At 42.3% G+C, this 19,861-nt stretch overlaps 1 protein-coding gene across 4 annotated transcripts in view; it reads right to left on the bottom strand.

Moving 5' to 3' along the window:
- nalcn (sodium leak channel, non-selective) overlaps window positions 1-19,861 on the bottom strand; it is a 188,577-nt gene that overhangs the window by 26,565 nt on the left and 142,151 nt on the right. The window contains exons 35-38 of one of the 4 annotated variants that reach the window (XM_073028810.1): window positions 18,397-18,465; window positions 17,640-17,788; window positions 16,724-16,817; window positions 14,126-14,258 (exon numbers count right to left, since the gene is read on the bottom strand). In XM_073028810.1, the coding sequence (XP_072884911.1) occupies window positions 14,126-14,258; window positions 16,724-16,817; window positions 17,640-17,788; window positions 18,397-18,465 (445 nt within the window). Of the gene's footprint in view, window positions 1-14,125; window positions 14,259-16,723; window positions 16,818-17,639; window positions 17,789-18,071; window positions 18,466-19,861 lie in introns of those variants that run through there. The other 3 variants (XR_012096255.1, XR_012096254.1, XM_073028819.1) reach the window with 3 other exon arrangements.

The following is a 19,861-nucleotide window of genomic DNA, read 5'->3' on the forward strand; positions in this document are numbered from 1 at the left end:
TGTCCTGGATGCTGGGGAGGCTAGTGCCCATGATAGAGCTGACTGAGTTCACAACTTTCTGTAGCTTATTTCGATCCTGTGCAGTGATTACCCCCCCCCACCCCATACCAGATGGTGATGCAGTTAGATTGCTCTTCAAATCTGTAGAAATTTGCAAGCGTCTTTGCTGACATACCAAATCTTTTCAAACTCCTAATGAAGTATAGCTGCTGTTGTGCCTTCTTTGTAACTGCATCGATATGTTGGGTCCAGGATAGATCCTCAGAGATGCTGACACCCAGAAACTTGAAATTGTTCACCCTTTCCACTACTGATACTTCGATGAGGACTGGTGTATGTTCCCTTGTCTGACTCTTTCTGAATCAATTTTTACTGATGTTGAGTGGAATGTTGTTGCTGCAACACCACTCAATTAGCTAATCAATCTCACTTGGAAGCGTCAGTTCTGGCTGCTTCATTATAGGAAGGCTATGGAAGCGTTAGAGAGGCTGCACAGGAAATTTACCAGGATGCTGCCTAGATTAGAGAACATCTCTTATGAGGAAAGATTGAGCAAGCTAGGGCTTTTCTCTTTGGAGTGAAGGAGAATGAGAAGTTTATAATTTTATGAGAGGTGTAGACAGAGTGGACAGTTAACATCTTATTCCCAGAGCGGCAATGGGTAATATTAGAGGACATCATTTAGGGTGAGTGGAGTAAAGTTTAGGGGTTCTTTTTTACACAGACAGTGGTGGGTGCCTGGAACGCACAGCCAGGGGTGGCGGTAGAGGTAGATATATTTAAGATTCAAGATTGTTTAATATCATTTCCAGTGCACAAGTCTAAAGGAGAACAAAATAATTGTTACTCTGGATCTGATGCAGCACAAATAAAACACAATAAAAATATAAATACATAAGTTAGCTCATATACATAGATTGATTTCATGTACACAAGGTGACTGACAGAAAGTGATAGAGTAGAAGTGGTGTGGGGTGTTGAGCGGTGGGTTGGTAGCTAGAGGTGTTGATCAGCCTCACTGCTTGGTAAAGTAACTTTTTGAACCTGGTGGTCCTGACCTTGATGCCACGTAGCCTCCACCCTGATGGGAGTGGGACAAACAGTTCACAAGCAGGGTGGTTGGGATCCTTCATGATGTTACTGGCCCTGTTCTGGCATCTTTCTGTACATATGCTGGGTAGGCTGGTGCCAATGATGCACTGGGCAGTTTTGACTGCCCATCGTAGAGTCTTCCTGTCCTGCACAATGCAGTTTCACACCCTGCAGTGATGCACCATGTTAGGATGCTCTCTACTGCGAATCTGTAGAACGACGTGAGAAGTACATAGTGCAACTCTCTTGAGCCTCCTCAGAAAGTACTGGTGTTGGTGAGCTTTCCTGGTTGTGTAGGATGTGTTCTGCTACCATGAGCGGAGGTGTGCGATGTGCAGTCCCAGGAGTCTGAAACTACTTACAGTTTCCACTGCAAAGTCCTGATGTAAAGAGGGGTGTGAGTTCTCCTGAAGCTGATAACCATCAACATGTCTTGTTGACGCTGAGGAAGAGATTACTTGCCTGGCACCAGGCCTCAGGCTCTTCTACCTCCTCTCTGTAGGCTATTGTTGGTAATGAGCCCCATTGGTGAACTTGACAATGTGATTACTCGGGTGTTTGGCTGTGCAGACACCTGTGAGCAGAGTGTACAGCAGTGGGCTCAGCGCACAGCCCTGGGGGCACCGTGTTGAGGATGTTGGGGAAGGAAGAGTGGTTGTGCATCCTGACCATCTGCAGTCTATTGGTTAGGAAGTCCAACGCCCAGATGCAGAGTGGTGTATTTCGACTGAGGAGTAGGAGTTCGTTCTGTGGGACAATAGTATTGAATGCTGAATGGAAATCAGATAACAGCATTCTAACATAAGTGTCCTTGTTTTCTATGTGTGTCAGGGCCAAGTGAATGACAGATGGTATCACATCTGTCGTAGAGCAGTTCTTTCAGTAAGTATACTGGAGGGTGCCCAACGTGGCAGGAAAGGAGTTTATGATGTGTGTCATTACCAGCCATTCAAAGCACATCATGATGATTTGCATCAGTGCCACAGGGCAGTAGTGGTTTAATTCAGAAGGAGTAGAGTTCTTTGGTACGGGGAGTGGGGTGATGGATGGTGACTGATTAGGGACAGCTGAAGTACTTAGGGACACAGACTCCTAGGCAAATGAGAGTAAAAAAATCGAAGGGCTGTGGCTGTGTAGGAGGGAAGGGTTAGATTGTGGAGTAGGTTCCTGTGGGTCAGCACAACACAGTGGGCCAAAGGGCCCTACTGTGTTCTACTGTTCTATCTTCTATCAGTTATGGTGCTGTAATGGGGTACACATGATTATATGGTGAAACGTGGAAGAGGTGTACAGTTATTAATCCCAGGGACTTAAACTCTTCCGTGTTCATCTTAGCCATCATTTAACAGCAAGTAAACACAAATGAATTTTTAAGAAAGATTACATATGATCTCAACCCTATATCCATGTAGACTGGGTTATTCCATGGCTAATATCCCACTCTGTGTGAGCATAAGTGATCTTATCCACAGAATTTTGATGTAACTCTCCTCCTTCTACATTTTTATGGGGAAACACTGAGTGGGTGAAGTTGCAGCACTCTCTCTATCCTCAGTCTTTAAATGCTCTGCATTCTGATTAAATTTGTTTGGTGTATAATTTGCTGTGAATCATTCAGACCATCCCATTTCCAGCGCAGTGCCTGACAGTGTTGCCACCTGCTTTTGTTGACATGTTGATGTAATCCGTATGAATTCAAAACAAATGCCTTTTTCTCTGTTGTGCTTATCAGGTCTCAGTAGAAAGAAATGGTTGCACATTTCTCCAGCCGCTTCTCATCAATGTTCTGAGGCCGACAAAGTACTTTGAAAGTTAGTCACTTGTGCAGGAAGCATAGCAACTAAACTGCATAGTAACAAGACAATGACTGAATCATTTGTTTTTGTGATTTTGATTGAGAGGGACCACAAGTACATTCCTGTACTACCCTGAACATTGCCAATGTTAACCAAGACATAGAACATAGAATAGTACAGCACATTACAGACCCTTCGGTCCACAATGCTGTGCCAACCCTCAAACCCTGCCTCACATATAACCCCCCCACCTTAAATTCCTCCATATACCTGTCTAGTAGTCTCTTAAACTTCACTAGTGTGTCTGCCTCCACCACTGACTCAGGCAGTGCATTCCACACACCAACCACTCTCTGAGTAAAAAACCTTCCTCTAATATCCCCCTTGAACTTCCCTCCCCTTACCTTAAAGCCATGTCCTCTTGTATTGAGCAGTGGTCCCTGGGGAAGAGGCGCTGGCTGTCTACTCTGTCCATTCCTCTGAATATTTTGTATACCTCTATCATGTCTCCTCTCATCCTCCTTCTCTCCAAAGAGTAAAGCCCTAACACCCTTAATCTCTGATTATAATCCATACTCTCTAAACCAGGCAGCATCCTGGTAAATCTCCTTTGTACCCTTTCCAATGCTTCCACATCCTTCCTATAGTGAGGTGACCAGAACTGGACACAGTACTCCAAGTGTGGCCTAACTAGAGTTTTATAGAGCTGCATCATTACATCGCATCTCTTAAACTCTATCCCTCGACTTATGAAAGCTATAACACCCTATAAGCTTTCTTAACTACCCCATCTACCTGTGAGGCAACTTTCAGGGATCTGTGGACATGTACCCCCAGATCCCTCTGCTCCTCCACACTACCAAGTATCCTGCCATTTACTTTGTACTCTGCTTGGAGTTTGTCCTTCCAAAGTGTACCACCTCACACTTCTCTGGGTTGAACTCTATCTGCCACTTCTCAGCCCACTTCTGCATCCTATCAATGTCTCTCTGCAATCCTCTACACTATCTACAACACCACCAACCTTTGTGTCGTCTGCAAACTTGCCAACCCACCCTTCTACCCCCACATCCAGGTCGTTAATAAAAATCACAAAAAGTAGAGGTCCCAGAACAGATCCTTGTGGGACACCACTAGTCACAACCCTCCAATCTGAATGTACTCCCTCCACCACGACCCTCTGCCTTCTGCAGGCAAGCCAATTTTGAATCCACCTGGCCAAACTTCCCTGGATCCCATGCCTTCTGACTTTCTGAATAAGCCTACCGTGTGGAACCTTGTCAAATGCCTTACTAAAATCCATGTAGATCACATCCACTGCACTACCCTCATCTATATGCCTGGTCACCTCCTCAATGAATTCTATCAGGTTTGTTAGGCACAATCTGCCCTTCACAAAGCCATGCTGACTGTCCCTGATCAGACCATGATTCTCTAAATGCCCATAGATCCTATCTCTAAGAATCTTTTCCAACAGCTTTCCCACCACAGATGTAAGGCTCACTTGTCTATAATTACCTGGACTATCCCTACTACCTTTTTTGAAGAAGGGGATAACATTCGCCTCCCTCCAACCCTCCGGTACCATTCCCATGGACAACGAGGACATAAAGATCCTAGCCAGAGGCTCAGCACTCTTCCCTCGCCTCGTGGAGCAGCCTGGGGAATATTCCATCAGGCCTCGGGGACTTATCCATCCTAATGTATTTTAACAACTCCAACACTTCCTCTCCCTTAATATCAACATGCTCCAGAACATCAACCTCACTCATATTGTCCTCACCGTCATCAAGTTCCCTCTCATTGGTGAATACCGAAGAGAAGTATTCATTGAGGACCTCACTCACTTGCACAGCCTCCAGGCACATCTTCCCACTTTTATCTCTAATTGGTCCTACCTTTATTCCTGTCATCCTTTTGTTCTTCACATAATTGAAGAATGCCTTGGGGGTTTTCCTTTACCCTACTCACCAAGGCCTTCTCATGCCCCCTTCTTGCTCTTCTCAGCCCCTTCTTAAGCTCCTTTCTTGCTACCCTATATTCCTCAATAGACCCATCTGATCCTTGCTTCCTAAACCTCATGTATGCTGCCTTCTTCCACCTGACTAGATTTTCCACTTCACTTGTCACCCATGGTTCCTTCACCCTACCATTCTTCATCTTCCTCACTGGGACAAATTTATCCCTAACATCCTGCAAAAGATCCTTAAACATCGACCACATGCCCATAGTACATTTCCCTGCAAAAACATCATCCCAATTCACACTCGCAAGTTCTAGCCTTATAGCCTCATAATTTGCCCTTCCCAATTAAAAATTTTCCTGTCCTCTCTGATTCTATCCTTTTCCATGATAATGCCAGGGAGCGGTGATCACTGTCCCTCAGATGCTCACACACTGACAGATCTGTGACCTGACCCGGTTCATTACCTAATACTAGATCTAGTATGGCATTCCCCTTAGTCGGCCTGTCAACGTACTGTGACAAGAATCCATCCTGGACACACTTAAACTCTGCCCCATCTAAACCCTTGGAACTAATCAAGTGCCAATCAATATTAGGGAAGTTAAAGTCACCCATGATAACAACCCTGTTATTTTTGTACCTTTCCAAAATCTGCCTCCCAATCTGCTTCTCGGTATCTCTGCTGCTACCAGGGGGCCTATAGAATACCCCCAGTAGAGTAACTGCTCCCTTCCTGTTCCTGACTTCCACCCATACTGACTCAAAAGAGGATCGCGCTACATTATCCACCCTTTCTGCAGCTGTAATAGTATCCCTGGCTAGTAATGCCACACCTCCTCCCCTCCCCCACCCCCCATCCCTTTTAAAGCACTGAAATCCAGGAATATTGAGAATCCATTCCTGCCCTGGTGCCAGCCAAGTCACCGTAATGGCCACTACATCATAATTCCATGTATGTATCCAAGCTCTCAGTTCATCACCTTTGTTCCTGATGCTTCTTGCATTGAAGTACACACACTTTAGCCCTTCTACCTTACTACCTTTACACCCTTTATTCTGCTTCTCTTTCCTCAAAGCCTCTCTATATGTTAGATCTGGCTTTACTCCATGCACTTCTTTCACTACTCTATCGCTCCAGGTCCCATCCCCCTTGCAAATTAGTTTAAACCCTCCCGAACCATGCTAGCAAACCTACCAGCAAGGATATTGCTCCCCCTCAAGTTCAGGTGCAACCCATCCAATCTGTACAGGTCCCACCTTCCCCAGTAGGGATCCCAATGATCCAAAAGTCTAAAACCCTGCTCCCTGCACCAACTCCTCAGCCACACATTCAACTGCCATCTCCTCCAATTCTTACCATCACTGTCACATAGCACTGGCAGCAATCCTGAGAATGCCACCCTTGAGGTCTTGTTCTTCAGCCTTCTGCCTAGTTCCCGAAACTCACACTTCAGGACCTCATCCCTCTTCCTGCCTATGTCGCTGGTACCAACATGTATCAGGACTTCTGGTTGCTTTCCTTCTCGTAACAGGATGTCATGCACCCGGTCAGAGACATGTCACCATATGTCAAGACATAGGAGTATTATCAAGTGGGAGAGGGGGAGAGGACGAAGGGATCAAAGTAGAAGAATGAGAATGGAGGGAGTAAATTACTAAAGCTTTGAGCAGGTTGGGAATCTTCACTGGAGTGGAGGAGAATGAGAGTGATCTTGTCAAGGAGTATATAGTCATGAAAGGCACAGATACAGTTTTTCCAGGAGAGGGGAATCAAGAACTAGAGGGCACAGGCTTAAGGTGAGAGGGAAGGGATTTATTAAGAACATTGGAAGCAACTTTTTCACCCAGAGGAAGTGGTTGAGACAGGTACATTAAAAAGTACTTGGACTGGTATCCAGATATCTAATACTAGAGAGCATGCATTTAAGGTGAGAGGGGCAAGTACAAAGGAGGTGTGGGGCAAGTACAAATTAGATGTGTGGGGCAAGTCTTTTTTATAGAAGACAGTGGTGGGTGCCTGCAATGCACTGCCAAGGGTGGTGATAGAGTCAGATATGAGGCACATGCATTTGCAGAGAATGGAGGGATATGGACATTGTGTAGGCAGAAGGAGCTAGTTTTGTAAGTGTTTAATTACCAGTTTAATTAGTTCGGGACCATATCATGGGCTGTACTGTTGTATGTCTTATGTCCTATGTTCTACCCCAAGTCAAGAACTTGGAGAAAAACTCATCACATCAACTCCTGACACAAGAAAAATCTGCAAATGTTGGAAATCCAAGCAACAAAAATGCTGGAGGAAATCAGCAGGCCAGGCAGCATCTATAGGAAAGACCGAACAGTCAATGTTTGGGCTGAGCAGTCCTGATGAAGGGCCTTGGCCCAAAATGTTGACTGTTTACTCTTTTCCGTAGATGCTGCCTGGCCTGCTGAGTCCCTCCAGCTTTTTGTGTGTGAAGCATGCATCAAGTCCTGACTAGGTTTCTCTAGAGTGAGCAATACAAGAAGTGGGCTATGTTAGTTGTGAAACTAAATAAGCAGTTGTGTAACTAGTTAAAGAATTTTGTTTAAAAGAAAATAGTGAATCTTTGAGTTGTATTCAGTAATCATGATTAACATGGTCATTAGGAAAAGACATTGCCTGGTGTGTTTTACCAAGTTCTGCAATTAATTGGCAACAGTAAAGAGGTAGAAGGTACAAACCCCATTTCCAGAAAAGTTGGGATATTTTCCAAAATGCAATAAAAACAAAAATCTGTGATATGTTAATTCACGTGAACCTTTATTTAACTGACAAAAGTACAAAGAAAAGATTTTCAATAGTTTTACTGACCAACTTAATTGTATTTTGTAAATATACACAAATTTAGAATTTGATGGCTGCAACACACTCAACAAAAGTTGGGACAGAGGCATGTTTACCATTGTGTTACATCACCTTTCCTTTTAATAACACTTTTTAATCATTTTGGAACTGAGGATACTAATTGTAATAGATTTGCAATTGGAAATTTTGTCCATTCTTGCTTGATATAAGACTTCAGCTGCTCAACAGTCCGTGGTCGCCGTTGTCTGATTCTCCTCTTCATGATGCGCCATACATTTTCAATAGGAGATAGATCTGGACTGGCAGCAGGCCAGTCAAGCACACGCACTCTGTGTCTACAAAGCCACGCTGTTGTAGCCCGTGCAGAATGTGGTCTGGCATTGTCCTGCTGAAATAAGCATGGACGTCCCAGGAAGAGACGTCGCCTTGATGGCAACATATGTCTCTCTAAAATCCTAATATACGCATCAGAGTCAATGATACCTTCACATACATGCAACTCACCCATGCCGTGGGCACTGATGCACCCCCATACCATCACAGATGCTGGCTTTTGCACCTTTCGCTAATAACAATCAGGACGGTCGTTTTCATCTTTGGCACGGAGAACTTGACGCCCGTTTTTTCCAAAAACTAGCTGAAATGTGGACCCATCTGACCACAGCACACAGTTCCATAGTCTTTCGGTCCATCTGAGATGAGCTCGGGCCCAGAGAACTCGCTGGTGTTTCTGCATTGAGTTGATGTATGGCTTCCTCCTTGCGTAATACAGTTTCAAGTTGCATTTCTGGATGCAGCGACGGACTGTGTTAAGTGACAATGGTTTTCCGAAGTACTCCTGAGCCCAGGTGGCTATAATTGTCACAGTAGCATGACGGTTTCTTAGGCAGTGCTGCCTGAGGGCTCGAAGATCACGCGCATTCAACAGTGGTTTCTGACCTTGCCCTTTACGCACTGAGATGTCTCTGAATTCTCTGAATCTTTTCACAATATTATGTACTGTAGATGTTGAAAGAGCTAAATTCTCTGCAATCTTGCGTTGGGAAATGTTCCCTTTGAACTGACTAACAATTCTCTCACGAATTTTGGCACAAAGGGGTGAGCCACGATCCATCTTTGCTTGCGAAGACTGAGCCTTTGATGGACGCTACTTTTATACCCAGTCATGATACCTCACCTGCTACCAATTAGCCTGCTTAATGTGGAGTCTTCCAAACCGGTGTTACTTGAATATTCTGTGCACTTTTCAATCTTATTTTAACTCTTATTTTGTTGAGTGTGTTGCAGCCATCAAATTCTAAGTTTGTGTATATTTACAAAATACAATTAAGTTGGTCAGGGGGGGGACGTCACGTGATGACGTAGGATCGAGACGCTGGAACCCGGCTCTCCCGTAAAAAGTTAATAAATTAATGTCTAAATGAAGAAAAGTTAGTCAGTATCTTCTAAAAGTTACTTATAAACTACTCCGGACTGTGTCAAGCAATGCCTCAAAGAAGGAAGATGAAGAAAACTAATACCGGGAAGATTACGCAAGTTGGAACAAGAGCGGGGCCCACGTCTGCCGAGGTACCCCGGTCTCAGGTACGTTGTGCCACCGGCGAGGCGGAACAAGAGACCGCGGCAACAATGGCCATTCCTGAAGGGAAGGGTCATCGTGAATTGCGCAAACCCGAAGGACGGAGCATGCGCAAACGGAAGCAACAAGAACTACAAAGCCCAGCTACCACTGCAACTGAAAGTGATAGCGAATCGGAGGGAGAGTCAAGTGTCTCGGAAGGATCAGATGAAGAAGAAGCTAAAAGTCCTTCTAGAAATATAGAAAAGACTTTGAGGCAAATAATGCGTAAATTAGACACATTAAAAATAATTAAAAATAATCAAAAAAGACTCGAAAAAAAAATGACCAAAATGGAGATTATGCTTGATAAAATGACAAAGAGACAGGAAAAAATGGAAAAAAGAATTACGGACTTGGAAACTACAACGGAGGACATGGTTGAAAGAATGGACAAAATAGAAAATGAAAATGCTGCTTGGGCATCAGAAAGAAAACAATTTATGGAACAAATTGATAAGCTTGAAAATTTCAGTAGACGAAATAATATTAAAATTGTTGGACTTAAAGAAGATATAGAAGGAGAAGACCCAATAAATTTTTTTCAAAAATGGATCCCTGAAAAGTTGGAAATGGAAGGAGAAACTCCAATTGAGATCGAAAGGGCTCATAGATCCTTAAGGCCAAGACCTCGAGCTGATCAAAACCCACGATCAATTTTGATAAAATGTTTACGATACCAAGACAAAGAAAAGATCCTGAAGGCTGCCGCCCAAAGTGCCAAAAATAGAAACGGGCCATTGATGATAGCAGGAAAACCAGTCCTTTTTTACCCTGATATAAGTCACAACCTGTTGAAGAGGAAGAAGGAATTTAACCCAGTGAAAAAAGCCTTATGGGTAAAGGGTTACAAATTTACAATGCGTCATCCAGCAACACTGATAATTTTTTCGGAGGAAGGAAAAAAATTTTTTCCCGATTATCGAAAAGCGGAGGAGTTTGTACAAGATCTTCCATCTATACGCTATGAAGATAGACCCAACGAACAGAATTGATGGACATTTATGGATATTATAGAAAAGGGGAGCAAAATTTTAGAAATACTAAATGAGAATGGTATTTCTTTTTTTTTCTCTTCTTATACATATACGTTTTTGTGTTGCGGGGGGGCTGGGGAGCTTTGGATCGGTTACTGCGGGATTCACGTGTGTAATCATGGCGGTTGCCATGACCCGTACAGCAGAGGGGGGTAATGTTGTGTTATTTTTCCACAACATTAGTAGGGGGGTATTTTGTTTTTTTCTTTATATTTTAATTTTCTTCTATCTTTTAGCCTGGATGATTGGTGGGGACACACATAGCAACACGGAGATTTTTATAAAGATTTCCCAAGATACCATGAAAGTGGAAAGATTAGGTATTATTATAGATTGGAATAATATAATAAAAAAAAATAATGACTAATCTACTAAACTTTTTAAGTTTTAATGTTAATGGGCTTAATGGGCCAGTAAAAAGAAAAAGAATTTTAACATATATTAAAAAAATGAAAACAGATATAGCTTTTTTACAAGAAACTCATTTAACGGACACAGAACACCAGAAATTAAAAAGAGACTGGGTTGGAAATGTTATTGCAGCTTCATTTAATTCAAAGGCGAGAGGAGTTGCAATTTTGGTTAACAAAAATCTACCAATTAAAATACAAAACATATTAATTGATTCGGCGGGGAGATATCTAATTATACACTGTCAAATTTTTTCAGAACTATGGACCCTTATGAACATTTATGCACCAAATGAAAATGATGTAAAATTCATACAGGAGGTCTTTTTGAATTTGGCCAACGCACATGATAAAATATTAATAGGTGGAGATTTTAATTTTTGTCTAGATCCAGCTTTAGATAGATCAACAAAGGTTGTTACAAAATCAAAAGCAGTAAAATTAACTCTATCATTGATGAAAGACTTAAATCTGATTGATATATGGAGAAGAATTAATCCAAAAGAAAGAGATTATTCATTTTATTCAAATAGACATAAAACATACTCAAGGATAGACTTTTTCCTATTATCAACAAATATTCAAGATAGAGTGAAAAATGTGGAATATAAAGCAAGAATACTGTCAGATCATTCTCCTTTAATAATGACAATGATAATGACAGATAAAGAGGAATCAGTTTATAGGTGGAGATTTAATTCAATATTATTAAAACGTCAAGACTTTTGTGATTTTATGAAAAAACAGATTCAGTTCTTTTTAGATATAAATTCACATTCAGTTGATGATAAATTTATAGTGTGGGAAGCAATGAAGGCATACTTGAGAGGTCAGATAATAAGTTATACTTCTAAAATTAAGAAGGAATATATGATAGAAATAGATCAATTGGAAAAAGAGATTACAAAATTAGAAAAAGAATCCCAAAGAAATATGACAGAAGAAAAACGAAGACAACTCATTAACAAGAAGTTACAATATAATACGCTCCAAACATATCGAACGGAAAAAGCAATTATGAGAACTAAACAAAGATATTATGAACTAGGTGAAAGATCACATAAAGTTCTTGCATGGCAGCTAAAAACAGACCAGACTTCTAAAACAATAAATGCAATTCGAACAAGAGTAAATAAAATTACTTATAAACCTTTAGAAATTAATGAAGCTTTTAAGAATTTTTACTCTGAGTTGTACAAATCAGAATCACAAAATGACAATGTCAAGATAGAAAGGTTTCTATCACAAATAACTCTTCCAAAATTAAATACGGAAGAACAGAAGGGATTAGATATGCCTTTTACATTGAAAGAGGTCGAAGAAGCCCTAGGATCACTTCAAAGTAATAAATCTCCAGGAGAAGATGGTTTTCCGCCTGAATTCTATAAAAAGTTTAAAGATTTATTAATTCCTCCTCTTATGGAGTTAATACGCCAAGCGGAAAGAACGCATAAACTTCCAGAATCCTTTTCGACAGCCATTTTAATAGTATTGCCAAAAAAAGATAGAGATCCTTTAAAGCCATCATCATATAGACCGATTTCTTTATTAAATACTGATTATAAAATAATAGCAAAAATCTTATCTAATAGATTATCTAAATGCTTACCAAAATTAGTACATATGGATCAAACAGGATTTATTAAAAATAGACAATCAGCAGATAATGTAACTCGCTTATTTAGTATAATTCATTTAGCACAGAAGAGGGAGGAAATGAGCGTGGCAGTTGCTTTAGATGCAGAAAAAGCATTTGATAGATTGGAGTGGGATTTTTTATTTAAGGTATTGGAAAAATACGGATTAGGAGTATCCTTTATAAAATGGATTAAAACCTTAAATACTAATCCCAAAGCTAAAGTAGTGACAAATGGTCAAATTTCAACACCATTTCAGTTAACAAGGTCAACTAGGCAAGGTTGTCCATTATCACCTGCTTTATTTGTGTTGGCGATAGAGCCATTAGCTGAACTGATCAGAATGGACCCAGATATTAAGGGTTTTAGAGTTAACCAAGAAGAATACAAGATCAACTTATTTGCTGATGATGTTCTACTTTATCTAACAAACCCATTGCAATCGTTGCGTAAATTATCCTATAGATTAGAAGAATATGGGAAAGTATCAGGTTACAAAATAAACTGGGACAAAAGTGAAATTTTACCTCTTACTAAAGGAGACTATAATCAATGTCGATCAATAACCCAGTTTAGATGGCCGGCAAATGGTATAAAATATTTAGGTAATTAAGTTGGTCAGTAAAACTACTGAAAATCTTTTCTTTGTACTTTTGTCAGTTAAATAAAGGTTCATGTGAACTAACATACCACAGATTTTTGTTTTTATTGCATTTTGGAAAATATCCCAACTTTTCTGGAAATGGGGTTTGTAGATTCCAGATGTTTGGTCCCAGGTGGCTGAAGGATGCTGGCAATAAAGCAATTAAGAATCAGGGATGAATAAGGGGCCTGAACTGGAGAATGAACTAATGAAGGCAGCATCCATCACTAAAGACCTTCATCATATAGGCTATGCCCTTTTTCTGTTACCACTATCAAAGACGAGGTACAGGGGCCTAAAGACCCATACTCAACAATTCAGGAACAACTTCTTCCCATCCGCCAACAGAACACTACTTCACTATTGTAGACACATGTTCTGCAGATGCTGGAAGTCTTGAGCAACGCACACATAGAATTCTCAAGGAACTCACACGTCAGGCAGCACCTTTGGAAGGGAATAAACAGTCAACATTGCTGCCTGAGACGTTTCAGTTCCTGATGAAGGGTATTGGCCTAAAATACTGTCTTTTATTCCCCTTCACAGATACTGTCTGACCTACTGATTTCCTCCAGAATTTTGTGTAACTACTTTGTTATTCCTTTCTTGTATTATTTATTGAATTTATAATTTACAGTAATGTTATGTCTTTGCACTGGACTGCTGCTGCAAAACAACAAATTTCACACCATTTAAGTCAGTGATAATAAACCTGATTCGGATTCTACCCAGAATAAAGAGAAATGCGTAATGATTTGATTTTTATGGACAGTATGCAAGACTAAGCTTTTCACTGTACCTTGCTTGCAACAAATTTAATAAACCAATTCCAACTTCAGAAACCTCAATGAAAATCTGAAAACAGAGGCCTTTGGAACATAGTACAACCTTCGTCATATTGAGGCCTTCCCCCATTTCATAGCCAACACTGCAGTACGATAAACCCTCTCCTGGACATGGCTGATACTATCTGCAGTGTGCTCCACTCCAATTGCGAGGTGTTTGACTTACTGGGAACCCCTTTGCAAGGATAAACCTCAGCAACACCTGGACCATGGCTCTTCATCGCCTAGTTCACCTTGGTTTCAGGCCAACTTACCAACGAGCAGGTTTAACATGATGTATGCAATGATGACGTAGAAGGAGCAGAAGTACATCAGGGCACCAGCATAGTTACCACAGTCCGTCTCCCAGTAGTTCTCATCGCTGGGAGTGCAGAACGGTGGTTGGACCTGAGGAAGAATTACAAGATGCACTGAATGGAGCTCCCAGGGATTAGACATCCACCTTCTGAGCCCCATGCACCTTTTCTCATTTGTCCCCACTCTCATCAATTCCACCTAGATTCCACCCTTCACAACATATTGGTGGCAATTTGCAGTGACCAACTAAATCTCCCAAGTCACACATCTTTGGGATGCGGGAAAGACTGGAGCATTCAGGAGAAAGCCATGTAGTTGCAGGGAGAATGTGCAAGCTCCACGTGCAGATAGCGTTTGGGGTTGGGACTGAACCCGGATCTCTGAAGCTGTGGGGCACAGCTTTACTAGCTGAGCCACTGTGCCACTCTTCGTCAAAACTGAGCGGAAAGATCGGAAAAGTTACAAAAATGCAGCTCTCCCCAGTTTTCTCTATTTTTCTCTCATTTCTGGGAATATCACTAGGGTTGGGAGACAAGACAAGGACCAATTCAGGGGCCACACACTCCCTACCCCATTTCAGTCTGTGCGTGACCCACAGCATGTTCAGGAATGGTAGGATCCCAGACAGAAAGCTGCTCATTCAAAGGGTAAGCAGAAATGCAGACGGAGACCAATCAGTCTCTTGAGCCTGTTCATGTACTCAACCAGATTATGGTTGATCAACTCCATCTCCCCACCTTAATTCCCAATCCCCAAACCCAACACAAATAAATCAGCCTCAGACTGTCAGGTGATCCTGGTCTTCCAACCCCACTAAGCTTCCACAAATTCTTGGGGCAGGTTGTTATAGAATCTCATTGTACTAAATACTCCTCAACAGAGAAAATGGCTTTGAGTCATAGTCAGAGCAAAGCAGCATGGGAACAGACCCTTTTGCTCAACGTGTCCATGCCAACCAAGTTGCCTACTCAAGTGTGTCCTATTTACCCAAGTTTGGCCCATCTCCCTCTCAACCTTGCCCATGCATATACATACATGTTATAATTGCAAATATTGTAATTGCACTCTTCGCCATCACTTTTTCGGGCAATTTGCTCCACATACCAACCACTTCTGAGTGAAGAAGTTTCCCCTCAGGTCGCTTTAAAAACTTTCCCTTCTCAGTTTAAACACATGCACTCTGGTTTTTGGTTCCCTTTCCCTGGAAAGAATGACTCTGCATTCACCTTTGCTCAGCCCCTCATGACTTAATATACCTCCAAGGTCACAACTTATTCTGCCACGCCAAGGAATAAAGACCTAGCCTGTCCAAACTCTTCCTATAACTCTGGCCCTCAAGTCCTGGCAATGATCTCATAAATCTCTAGTCTCTCTAGTTTAATGATGTCTTTCCTATAACAGGGTGACCGAAACTATACAATACTTCAGCTGTCTCGCCTTACCTGTTCCTCCATTATCCTATTCTTCCTGCACATCACAAGAACATTAAGGAGAATCATTGAATAAAAATTCCATCTGAGATTGCCTGCTGACAAGTCATTGCTCTATTTTCGGGGGATCTCATTGAAACCTATCGAACGTAGAAAGGGTGAATGTGAAGAGGATGTTTCCCATAGTTGGGGAAAGCTGAGACCACAGAGCCTCAGAATACGAGGATGTGCCTTTAGAACAGAGACGAGGAGGAATATCTTTAGCCAGTAGGTGGTGAATCTGTGGGATTCACTGCCACAAGCAACTGTGGAGGCCAAGTCACTGGGGCAGCACGATAGCGTAATGGTTAACACAGCGCTTTAGAGTACCAGCGATCTGGGTTAAATTCCCGCCACTGCCTGGAAAGAGTTTGTATGCTCTCCCCACGACTGTGTGGGTTTCCTCCAGGTACTCTGATTTCCTCCCACAATCCAAAGACCTATCAGTTAGCAGGTTAATTGGTTAATGTATATTGTCCTGTGATTAGGCTAACATTAAGTTGGGGGTTGCTGGGTGGCATGCTTGAAGGGCAGAAGGGCTTATTCTGTGCTGTATCTCCATAAGTAATAAATAAAATAAAGGTTATGGAGAGAAGTTAGTAGAGTGGGATTGAAAGGAATAATAAATCCACAGAGGTGACGGGCCGAATAACCTAATTCTGTTCCTATGCTGTGGTCTTACTGTCTGTATTTTTTGATTTCTACTTCTTCTGTAATTACCCTTAGTGGGAGTCATAGCATCACAGACACACAGCATGGAATCACATGCATGTCAACCACTTAGATCAATTCGACATTAATTCCAATTTATTCTCCCCATGATCCCATACCACTGTCTACTTTACACAGAAATAATTTACAGAAGCCTCAGCAACACTTTGTACATCCAAACTGATTGAGCTTTGCTACATTAATCCACTCAAACCTTTCAGACTACTCTTACATCTTCCTGTAATCCGTTACAAGGGTGCAATAGGACTGTACACGTATAAGCCTGGGAAATCTGTGCCAAGGTCAAAGGCAGCCTGGCTAACAGAGTCTTTAGGGATGCCTTTGACCCTGGGGATGTGGTGTTTCTCCACTCACCATGCAGTCGTGCATGATCTTATTCCAGTCTTCCCCCGTGACAATGCGGAACAGGACAGTGATGGCTTTACCAGCAGAGGAGAAGTTTGCATGTCTGTGTGGGAGACAAGGGGCAACAGGGCAGTTAGCATCAGGGTGCCAGACTGAGAAATGACCTGGATCAAATAAACAAGCAAAACTTTGAAATCAGACCACACACCAGGCAAGTTAAAGCATTACTCGGTATAAAACATGCAAGATATTTTTCCTTTGGAATATAGCTACTGTCACTTTTGGGGGTTAAATAGATAAAGGATACAGAGACAGGGAGGGGTGTATGGACTGGAGGGGTTTAAAGCAGCAGAGCAGGGTATGAGGGCTGCAGAGACAGAGACAGGCATAGTGGCCAGAGGTGATTATAAAGAAGCATATAGGCACCAGAGGGGATTACATAGATAGGAAGGGGTGGAGGTACTAGAGGGGCATTACAGAGATGAGGAGGGATATAGGGGTAATGGAGGTTAAAAAGACAGACGGGGTGTGGGGGAAGTACAGCGACAAGGAGGGATAAAGAGGGCTGAAGAGAGTTACAGAGATAGGAGGGAAGTAGAGGTTTTCAGAGACAGAGGGGTGTAGGGGTCAGAGGAAGCAATGGACAGGAAGGTGTGTGGGGTGAGAGGGGTTTAAGAATGAGGATGGGTGCTAGTGGGGTCAGCATGCAAGGCAGAGACGGGCAAACAGGCCTTGTGGGCTGCAGGGGCTTTGCTGATATATACATATAGAGGCACACTAATGCTGTTCCCTACTGGGACTCTGTCTGTACCCCAGAGACAGTGAGAAGCTTTGTGACTTGCCACAGAAATAGTTATCACTCTTTCAGCCCACAGCAGTATTTATAAAAAATGCCACGGCATCGCAAGGAGAGAGGTTCACACACCTGTTAATGTTCTCCCCGTACTTGACAGTTCCGAACAACACCACTCCAGCAAAGGCGTAGCAGATCAGGAGAAGGAACATGCCAACTATAATAAAAAAGCTCTTGTACATACTGACAACTACCGTCAGTAACAACATCTTCAATGTTACCTGCAACCAGATGACAAAGTGTCCTTACATCAATTGAACATATTAACTGATTAAACCAGTTTAAAACGTTAAGCATTAAGTTGTGAAAGATTCACTCACTAGAAAATCTTCACACATCTTGACATTTATTCTAAGTATTCCTTGCACTGTTAACATTCACTAAATTAATGGTAAGTGAATTAGCTATCATAAATGGAGATTTATGAGTAAGAACCTTTATGCTACAACAGAACAGCAAAGAAATGAGACGCATTGAAAATGTTAATATGTTGTTACTGATGACCTCAGTTTGACCTGCAATAAGGACTGGCTCAACTCCTTGTCGAGATCGAACCTTTCTGTCTCTCCTGGGTCACGAGAGGCGATGGACGCTGCAAACCTCAGCACGACATCTCACCGCGGCCGCTCAAACACATCGAAGCAAAAACAAAAAACACACACACAAAAATGAATGCAGTGAATGGGCATGAAGCGAGAAACACCATTATACACTCAACACGGGACAACAGCAACACAGAACATGGCAAGAGATCGATGACGATGCAGAGATGCGTGGACACAGTTGCGATCTCCAGGCACTGTGCTCCTCGTGCAAACTGCGTACTCACGTGTTTCCCGCAAATGGAGAAGAAGCGGAACACGATGACACAGGCGCCCATCATGTAGGTGTACTCGTTCTGAAAATGGGCCACAAGCAAGCTCTATGATTCAGCCTGAGGAGGATCTTGAGAGTAAGTCTGCTCACCCCAAGTGCCACCTGCTGTTTGTGGCCCCACACCAGTCTCCTCCCTCTCCTTCCAATCTCCCACCATATTCCATCCAGTTTCACCTTACACCCAACCCTGCTCTTGAGCTCCCTACCTCCCTGTGGGAGTGACTCCACATTCTCCCCATCCACTCAAAGTCTCAGCACACCCAGAATATTAGTGACCGTAGTCACACAGCCCCCTTCAGTCCAACTTGTCCATGCTGTGTTGCCCAGTGAGCTAGTCCCATCTGCTTGCATTTGACCCATTAGCCTCTAAATCTCTCCCATTTATGTACTCATCTAGATTTTAAATGCTGTGAAAGCCCACCTCAACCACCCTTCTGGCATCTCATTTCAAATATGTACCACCCCCTGCATGAAGAAGCTGCCCCTCATGTCTCTTTCAAACCTCTCACTCCATTTGTTTCTGTCACCCTGCTCCCTGGTGCTTTCAACCTGTCTGTGCCCTTTGTAATCTTATCTACCCCATCAGGTCACCACTGAATCTCCCACATTCCAAAAGGATTAAGTCTTAGTTTATGTAACTTCTCCTTGTAACTCAGTCTCTCAGGTCCAGGCAAGTTTATGGTGACACACAAAAGATTTGCCCCAACCTCTGCCCATTTTTGTGCCAAAGAAAAAGAACTTAGTTTGGAGTTTAACTAGAAATTCTTGCATTTCCACAGCACCACTGAGGCCCACAATGCATGCCAAAGACTTCAGATATGCACATAGAAAGGTCCTACAGATAAATGAGATAATCACTCAATAATCAATGTTCAACGATGCCAACTGAGGGAGAAATATCAATCCAGGTGAGAAGCCTCGACTTATATCTAAAATCAGGTTCATATCTAAAATCAAATCTAAAATATATCATGTTTCAGATGGAAGATGGCACCTCTGATAGTGTGGCAGTCCCCCAGTAGAGCCAGCGCAGAGGTTTATGCTTAAGTTGTGCTTTGGACAGAACAATACAGCACAATGCCAGCTCTTCAGCCTGCAATGTTGTGCCAACCTTGTGACCTACTCCAAGATCAATCTCACTCTTCTCTTCCCCAGAGCTCTTCCACTTTTCTTTGACCTGCTGTATGTGCCTAAGAGTCTCTTAAATGTCTCTAATGTATTTGCCTCTACCACCACTCCTGGCTACATGTTCCATTCACTTATCACTCTCTGTGTGTAAAATACCTACTTCTAATATCCCCCCTTTACTTTCCTCAATCACCTGAAAATTATATCTTCTTGCCATTTCTGCCCTGCAAAAAAAATGTTGACTGTTCACTCTAAATCGGATCTACAAACTTCTGATTTGAACCCAAAAC

The sequence above is a fragment of the Hemitrygon akajei genome, chromosome 2 (assembly GCF_048418815.1).
Source record: "Hemitrygon akajei chromosome 2, sHemAka1.3, whole genome shotgun sequence".
In the NCBI taxonomy this organism is placed as follows: Eukaryota; Metazoa; Chordata; class Chondrichthyes; order Myliobatiformes; family Dasyatidae; genus Hemitrygon; species Hemitrygon akajei.